The sequence below is a fragment of the Brassica napus genome, chromosome C3 (genome assembly GCF_020379485.1).
Source record: "Brassica napus cultivar Da-Ae chromosome C3, Da-Ae, whole genome shotgun sequence".
Lineage (NCBI taxonomy): Eukaryota > Viridiplantae > Streptophyta > Magnoliopsida > Brassicales > Brassicaceae > Brassica > Brassica napus.
Genome location: NC_063446.1, coordinates 2,441,916 through 2,451,331, shown reverse-complemented (window position 1 = coordinate 2,451,331; position 9,416 = coordinate 2,441,916). Strand labels below are relative to the sequence as shown.

At 38.6% G+C, this 9,416-nt stretch overlaps 1 protein-coding gene and 1 pseudogene across 1 annotated transcript; one reads left to right on the top strand and one right to left on the bottom strand.

The window, feature by feature from the left end:
• Nucleotides 1–4,631: 4,631 nt before the first annotated feature.
• On the bottom strand, nt 4,632–6,623 carry LOC106413153 (annotated as a pseudogene).
• Nucleotides 6,624–6,789: 166 nt separating this feature from the next.
• LOC106364419 lies at nt 6,790–7,424 on the top strand. The gene has a single exon (XM_013804002.3). The coding sequence runs from the start codon at nt 6,850–6,852 to the stop codon at nt 7,300–7,302; it is 453 nt and encodes a 150-aa protein (XP_013659456.2). The 5' UTR covers nt 6,790–6,849; the 3' UTR covers nt 7,303–7,424.
• The last annotated feature ends 1,992 nt before the right edge of the window (nt 7,425–9,416 follow it).

Genomic DNA, 9,416 nt, shown 5'->3' with positions numbered 1-9,416 from the left:
GGCCACACTCTGCATTTGGTTGTCACTTGTCAGACCACCAATTCCAAAGGTTATCACAAAGTGCAAGTAGCAATACAGGTGTACATGCTTTTCAAAAAGTCCATAAATTTTACCTTTGTTGAATAATTTTAATATTCGTGTATGTATGCTTGTGAAATACTATTTCTCTAGCTGGATAAAAAGCTTGTTTCCATTTTTGCCCGGCGTCTACTGATCCTATGACATAAGTAGTAATAAAAAAGTTGTGTGTCAGTGTGTGTTCTTCTGTTCATTATATAGTATCAACTTCTTATTGTTTTTTTTTTTGGACAACAAATGATTATATTAAATTAAAGGCCCAATGGACTAAGTCGGTTACAACCGGAGAGATCCTCGACGATAAGCCGATAGACGAAAATAACTAAAACAAGATGAAAGATAGATGTGGCTAAGGAGAGAAGAGACCCAAAGAGAAACTTCACTTGTAATCCTAGAGCCTGCATTCGAAGGAACGCGCATACGTCGAAATCGACTTTGAAGAACCCAATCAATGGGTTTTGAGAACACTTGAACCATGTCTCTGAAGATGCTTGGATCGTTGGAGGAAGAGGTGTTGTTTGACCTTCCATGGACACTCCTGGTAAGAGACTAGGTGAGTCGAAGGCCATCGGAGTCGGGGAACATACCCAAAAGGAAGCGGTCCACTTGGATGATGCATAATAAGGAACATGGACCTGGGGCAGTCGCGGACTGGACTCTAATAGTTCGCCGGAGAAGGTGGAAAGCCTCTCCAGTCGGAAAATGAAGGTCGTCACGACAGCTTGAGGGTCGATGGTGGTGGCTTGCACTGACGGAGATCGGGCCGTGTAGATAGGAGACGACGGAGACACGAGTCTGACTAGAGATAGGGGTGGCAACGGAGTCATGTGTAGTAGCCGACAACTCGTCGTTAACCCTTCTGCAGGCGGTGAGATCCTGGATCTGAAGAACAAAGGTCTCAACACGCCAGTGAAGACTCGATGAGTAAGGGTACGGCTTGAGCAAGACATCCGAGAGCCTCCGTTAATGATAGCAGCTCCGGTTTGAAAGTCGTGTAGTTGACATTGTGAAGAACCATCGATGTTTGAGATGGCATAATGTGATGAAGACGCATAAGTGATAGAGTAGCTAGTAGACTTGGCGAGTTCACTCTGCGAAGAACCGTCGATGCTTGAGACGGCATAGTGTGATGGAGACGCAACGGTGACATAGTAACGAGATAATCTGGCGAAACCACATTCTTGCACAGGAGAATCAGGCGGTCACTAGGAGAAGTGGCGTGAGAGGACGTGACGAAGTGAAGGTGGGGAAAATGGGGAAAAGGCGGAGCAAAACAAACGATTTAAGAGAGCAAAGCTGGCTCTGCCCATGGTTGCGGTAGTCTGAAGTGTTGTGGTGCGGTGGGGTTGCATCTAAGACAACGGAGGGGACATAACTGGTGAACTCATCCTCCGGCTTAGTAGATCTGGAGCTCACACTGAGAAGAACGGTGGCGAGGAAAGTGGTCGTAGAGTTGGCGGTGACGACGAGAGGAGCGTTGATGGAAGCGACGGCAGAGTAAGCGACTCTTCTGGTGAGCAATATAAATCTAGAACTCGGAGAGGATGACCCAGTCTGACCGCGAGCAACAAACCAAATGAGCTTCGAACCAAAGTTTGAAGTCACACGAAGGTCAGCACTGCCTGAAACCATCGGGGAAGAAGAACAAACTGAAACAAAGGAGGAGAAGTCTGACTTCTCCGAGATGACGATGACGGATGACGAGAAGCGGCAAACAAAAGACGAGGAGTAGCAGGTGGCGAGGAACGAGGAGTAACAATAGCGACGCCGGCTAGCTAGGCCGCCACCGGCGTCGGGAAGAAGAATCACAAGCGGCGCCTCGGGTTTCGTTTCAGAGAGCGTTTTAAAACTAGGGCGAACTCGTGAACTTTCATTCGCTTCAACCTCTTATTGTTTATAAGTCAAAAAGCAACAAACTCTAGTGAGTCCTAGTGGAAGATAACTTTTTCTTGCGATGAAAACTTTATATATAACTAGAGAACATTATATTAACCTAAAATATAAGAAGTGTGTATTCTTTCCCTAAATAAAAACTACGAAATTACCTAATATTATTTACATATATATGGCAATTAATGATTATGAATAATAAAGATTTGATAACAATTTTTGCATCTTTCTTCATTTTGTTTAATTTTACATTATTAAAAAAAGAAACAATCACATTAACCATATAATAAAAAAAAAGATTTTTTCTTATATGTTATATTTTTTAATTTTTTAAAATGACATTAAATTACAAAAATGAGGAAACCCAATATATTATTTTTTTCTAAATGACTTTAAAATACAAAAATGAGGACATCTTATATTTTATATTTTTCTTATATGTTAGATTTTTTCTTATATGTTATATTTTGAATTTTTTAAAACGACTTTAAATTACAAAAATGTTAGTTTTCCTTAAGTATACGACTAAAAACATTAAAATGACATGTATCAATTCGATGGTTGATTTGAAAGCTTTCAAAACCATATGGAAGATAAAAGTCAAAATAATTCAACTGTGAAAACAATACTGTTCACTTTTTTCAAGAATGTGTTCGCTGGAAAAAATAAGGTTTTTATGTCATAATTTGTTTAATGTCCAATCCGATCAACCCATGATGTATTAATTATAGTTCTGTTGCATTATTTTTAATAAAAATTGATCCGATCCATCGGAAAGAAATTATATAATAACAACAAAAAATATTATATATATATAAATAAAATGATCAAATATATAAAAGAAACTATCGATAATATATATAAATAAACTCACCCTGCGCAAGGCACAGGTCTTATCCTAGTATTTATATATTTTAGGAGCAAAAAGAAAGAACGAAGTGTTTACAGCCTTAATTAGATATCACTATATCAGTGTTTTGTAATCATGAACTATTGTTCTCTTGGAAAAACCAAATGGCTCAACTATGATATGTTATCTATAGAACACAGATACGTATAGATTGCTATGTATTTTTTAGACCATCCATCCAGGGAAGAACCTGTTAATAACATTATGTGATGTTGCAGAGTGGCTTGCATTAGTCACACCAGTGACTGTAATGATCGTTCCATAAAAATCAATTATAAGTCTAGCTGACCATAAAAAAAGTCAATTCATTGGGTCTTTACTGTTTCTCTGTGATGAATACCTCATTTGCAATGTTACATTGCCCAGTAAAGGTCTGAAGAAACCCACATCTTACTCAGAACGTTTGCTTGATAAGGGCTCATGCCTTATTGTTGTCGTTGATGATGTTCTGCGGAAAAATAATCACCCCATAGTGATCGATTAAGGGCTGCATCACTTTCCCCCAACTGAGATAGAGAGAGAGAGAGAAAGGCATCAATGTTGTAAAAGATCTCAAATGATTCAATTTCTTGGGCTATAAGATTTTGATGGCACTAACTTTCTCTTAAAATCTATGTTGTTTCCAATGAGGGTTGTATTGAGATTATTGAACTTTGTGAGGATTTTTATGTACCTTTGTTTTGAGGTCAAACAGTTGATCAAACATTGATCGGGCCTGGCAATGAGAAAACAAATCCAAGATTTGGTACTGTTCTAAATTCTCTTTGGACCAAATCAGATATAAGCTTGTAATTTCTTGAAATTGTGTATACCTTTTGTGGATCTTATTTGCCTTATTGATGTATCTACTTGAATTTCTAGATGCTCAAGCTCATCCACTCCCATACCGGCTCACCTAGCAAATCCCTAAAGACAGCAGAGTTAAGTGAAAGATGTCAGACCTGTTACAAAACCAGAAAAAATCAAAAAAAAAAAGTAGAGGAAGTGTAAGAACACAGACAGTTGTCAAACTGCAAGGCGCAGTTGGGGAACAATATCGCTGTAACACATGAGAACTTCTTCAAACCCGTAACAAAATATGTATTATTGGAATTGAAACTAAAGACAGCTTGATCATGTGTTGTAGCTGGAAAGTCAAAACCAAAGAAACTAATCTTTCTGTAACCACAGACCAAATAAAAACTTGGCAGTTAAATGATAAAACACCAGATCTTTGAGGTTATTACGAACTCCGAACCGAATCAATAACATGGGATCAAGTTATATTCAACGAAAACAAATAAAGTATTTCCAATGATGAAAATAACTTGTTGATAAGGGTTTGGAGTTGTTCCAATGTAATGCAGGCTATTCCTACCAAATAATCTCACCCCTAAATCAAATCACCAGTCACCTTTTATATCGGAGTAGATTACTTTAAATCTAAACTTAAAGATTGGCTATACATAAAGATCATAACTTGTCTAACCTGTCCATTTGTTTCTTTTGGGGACATCAGTACCAGATTCGAGGGCTCCAAACCAGCATGTGAAAGAGCATAAGTAACTTGCCAAAGAAAAAAGAAAATCAAACAAAACACCAATAGAATTTTTATTAAATCAGTTTGAAAAAAAACCAACAAAAACGTTATTTTTAAAAGAGCCAGTTTTAAAATATTTACTTGCAAAGATCATTCCATTTTTTTTTAAGTACAAGTTGCAAAAACAAAACAAATCAAAACTCACCAATTTTATAATTCCTTAATCAACGTAAATTAGACTCCTGATGGGCTAAAAATGCTTATTGTCTCTTTGTCGTTTTTATCAAATTCCTTAATCCACCCTTCTTCCTAGTCGCTGCCGCAATGCTTGCAAACCACCTTGCACTTAACTACACTGCCATACACATAAAACCCAGGTTGAACCATAGCTCGAACCACACTCTTATATCTGTCCCCACCAGTTTCCTCCTTGTAAACTGGATCAAACCGATCATCTCTCTCCACACGAAAAATCTGCAAACCCGGGTTCAGCGAATTAGCCAAGAGATGATCCAACCAAACACTCTTCGACGCACCAAAGGAAGCCTACAAAAGAAAAAGAAGAACAGTTTAATTGGTTTCCAATAAACCAAATCATAATCCAATAAACTGTTCGGTTTACTACTTAACCTGTAAAAGCGGTTCAGGCCACGCTCGGTTCCAGCAAAGCATGGAAGCAACGTGACACTCATTTTTCCGGTCACAAAACCGGCTAAACTGCTCAGAGAAATGATTCGTTCCTCTGCTCAACACCTCGTCCCACGTGAGCTCCATCAAGACGTTAAACGAAGCGTAATTGGACTCGCAACGATCACTCGGGTTCAAAATCCGGGTCGACCCATTTTCTGAAAACCCGGAAGCTTCGAAGTTCGAAGTTCTTGAAGAAGGCTCTGCTCAGGATCGCTTCGAGGTAAAAGATCAGGCTTTTCGGGTTCTTCGCGAAAGAGTTGATCTTGACATCGAAAGACTGGAGGAGAAGAGAGAGCCGCTCGTAGACTTTCCCACCGACGGTACGCAGCTGCGAGTCTGCGACGCGAGAGCTCTGCTCAGGGCTCTGATCGAAGAGCGAGATTCCGACACCGAGACGAGGAACTGCTGGATGATCCCATCGTTGAACCGAACAGGGACGCTCTGTTTCTTGTTGTTGCTGCTGCACTCGTCGAGGCCCAATTTGAGGTTGTGGCAGTAGATCTCGAGCTTGTTGAGCTTCTTCACTAGCTCCGTCATGGACGTTTTCAACCAAGAAGCTTCCGTGACGGCGTCTTCTTTCTTCTTCGTGGCTTGGATCAGTTTATGAGAAAGCTCCGCCACGGCTAACCGCCATTGCTCTTCTCTGGAAGCGTCTGCGACGGAGGCGGAGGAGTAGGAAGACCGCGGAGGAAGGGAAGCGGCGGAAGAGGGTTTGGGGCTACTCCGATTGGAAGGTGGATTTGATTATGAGGTTGGGGCTTGAGATGAAGGAAGGGTTGTTGTTGTTGTGGCTTTCTAGAGGCACGACGGAGAATTGTCGCGGTGAGAGTGGTGAGGACGACACTTGTTGCATGAGACTGCTCCTCCGTATTCGTCGTCGGAGTCATGTCGTTTTCTATTTCCGTTGTGGTGGAGAGGCGTTAGAGTGTGTTGGTAGTTCTCGTTACTGCGGCGGTTGTGGCGGCGACTTGGAGTAGCGGAAGAGCCGCCGTCGCTGCTTGGTGTTGCTCTGTTTTGCTGTCTTTCTTCGTGGAAGTCGTCATCTTCACATTCTGGAATCTGAATGAACATAGAAAAGTTATAAAAATATATTAAAACCTAATTTTTCTTTCTTTTATTTGCTTTATAAAAATCATATACCAAAATGAGAAAAATGAAATCTTTTGGATTTGAATAATCCTCCGATGAGACGATATGAAGTTCTAATGGAATCATTGAGATCAAAATGATGATATCTTTTGACGATGAAGTTATCAGAACAGTGGTTTCGTTGGTGAGTTCGCGCCGCGAGAAGAAAATGGGGTAAACCCTAATGCGCTTGTGGGTCGAGACGTGAAAAAGACTGGGCTCCACATTGGGTTTCATGCGCCAAAGCCCAGTTCAATCCCCGTTTTAAACAGCGCAAATAACAAAACCAAAAAAAAAAAAAACGCAGAACGACCAGGTGCTGACACGTGTCAGCAAAAACCCCTATCTCCATGGTGACTTGGCGCAAGGAGGAGAGACTAGGCTCTACTTTATTGTATAAGATACCATGTAGCATTTTTCTACTATGATCATCACCAAAATCAGCGGAAAATACTTTACCAAAACAAACACTTTGAAAACGCGAACTACAGGCCCAAGCCCAAGCCTACTTGTCCACCCACGTCTTTTTTATTTTCTTCCCTATTTTTCTCCTATATATTCTCTCACATTCCTTCTTTTCTGGTTTTTATAACAGAACATTTTCTCTTTTCCTTACAGTTTCAGTTTTTTCGAGATGTACAATGAATGCAGTTCTCCTTCTTCCGCTAGATCAACGAGAAGTACTACCCACAGAATGAGATCTCCGATCTGCTGCCTAGGAGCCAACGCGGTGGTTGAACCTGAAGCGATGATCGGACCGAGAACACCTCGATCTCCTTATGAGTGGCTCAAATCCACGGGGCAGGAGCTCGAGCTCAGAGAACGTTGTCGCCGGGTCAAGACACGCGTCAAGGTTACGTGCCGCAACAATAACTGTGCTTATAATTGCGCTCACCACCACCACCACCAGCAGAGACACCAGAGCTATCCTGGAGATTTCAGCTACGATGCGTTGAGCTACGCGCTCAATTTCGAGGACGATGTACGAGCGGACGAGGACGGTTCTTTCCCTAATTTCACGGCGAGGTTGCCTCAGTCTCCGGTGACGAAGCCTAGATCGGCGAGGGTTGATCTTATTTCGTTCTGACCGTTAAGTAGTCCCCTTTGTTCGTGTGACGGCGGAATGTGAATTTTTCTCCGTTGTGCTTATTTGAGAAATAACGTACGAGTATGACGTCATTATTGTCTATATAAACGCTCATTCTCATATTGATTTGAGCAATTCTCTCGGATAGACGCATTTTTGTCACAAAAATTGACGCATTTTTTATTTTGATTTTTTTTGAATTTTTATTTTATTTTTAAAAATTTGAAATCCTATCCCAAAACTTCAATCTTCAACCTTAAACTCTAAATCCTAAACCCTAAACCCCACCCCTTAACTCTAAATCCTAATGTTTACATTAATTAACCGTAGGAGTATAAGTGTATATTTACTTCTTTTGATAAAATATTTAAGTCTATTTTGGTCATTTTTATTTTTAAGGTTTATATTTGTGACAAAAACTTTTTTCAGGTATATAATTTCTCTATTGATCATGTGTGAAAAAAAAACATTTTCTATATATATAACTCTCTCATCTTTCTTTGTAAATGAGCATTTTTTTGGTAAAAAAATTGTAAATAAGCATTTACTATTACAATATACAAATCTAATTCGATTTCACTTATGATTTGTAGATTGTTCTTGAAAAGAAAACGATTTCTTCCTTTATTTTATTTAGTATTTGTAAAAAATAATCTGGAATGCATGATCAAACCATGCATAACTGGAGTTGATATTAGCCGGTCACTAATTACCATTTACCACACTATTTTGTAGCTGGTACTAAATTAAAGATGTTCAGATCAAAAACTGGAGAGCTGTAAAATGATGAATGAGCAAATTCTTGAGCTGAGGATTAATTAATCAACATTGTTGAAACCTAAACGATTTGCGGCTGCAAGTACGGTCTCCGGGTTCGATTCGCACTGGCCACCAGGAAATTTACATGCGGACTTGCTCTGGTGTCCGAGACCGAAGACCGTTGCCTGGCCATGACCCACCATCGGGTTTGGTCTCTAGCCTGGACCACCACGGTGGAGTCTGGACACTCGGTTATCAAAAAAAAAAAAAAAAAAATTAAACGATATGCGATTGAGAAGTCAAGTATCAAAGTAGCAAAAGCTATATTCAACCAAAACTATGAGTGGGAGGTTTAAAACATTAAAGAATATAACAGAACCACAAAAGAGGTTATTGTTGTGTCGGCATAAGAAGAAAAGAAATTTACATGTTTTGATCAGTGAGACTGTCGCAGCATGCAAGAGCAAAGACGGTGTATTAGTCTCATGAACATACACAAAAGTTTTGTTATAATTTTTCGGACACAAGAACCTGGTTCGGCTACTCGAACTAGAATAATATAAATTTAATAATTAGAAAGAATCAATCTTCTCGTTTCGATTAATTATAAATTATTATTTGGAAGTGGTGACCAATATAGATATTGGTAAGGTGGGTACGAGCATAAGCATCTAAAGCCGGTTGAAGATAGTGGAGGCCACGTATCATATTATCCTTAACGTTTAAAACTGAGTTTTTTTTTAAAAAAGCAAGAAACGAGTGGAGATAGACTGAAGATAAGAGTGTGAAATGAACTGAAGTGGGGATGCAAAAAAAAAGGAAAAGTACCTAAAACGTCTTTTTCACATGTATTGATGTTTGGGTTGTTATGTAGTGAATCTAGTGATACATCACTTGCCACCAGTCGACGTGTCTCTTTCTCTTTGATGCTTCAAATCTTACTTATTTGTATAGTATTACCCTTTTAAAATTTTAATCACACACTAGATTGTGCGGGTTTTGTTTTTCATTTTCAATTGATTAAATTTAAGAATAACTATTTGTTCAAAAAATATATTTAAGAATGGCTACGTTTTTAATTTTTATATTGTATTATTTGCTTATATCGGTAGTATAACTTAAATCATATATAGTTTTAGCACGGTATCTCATTTGTCATTTGGTAATTTTTTTTGGTTTTTATTTATCATTCTTCATTATTTAATAATACTATTTAATTATATGTTTGAAATATAAATGAATATTCATTTCTAACAAAATTTTTGTAAAATATTTGTAAATGTATATTGTCAAAAATTAATCAGTTTAAATTGTTATTATCATTGAATAATTAATTTTTATATAATTTTTTATTT

Coding starts and splice junctions, on each gene's coding strand:
- LOC106364419 (XM_013804002.3), top strand. CDS start 6,850: ATGTACAATGAATGCAGTTCTCCTTCTTCCGCTAGATCAACGAGAAGT.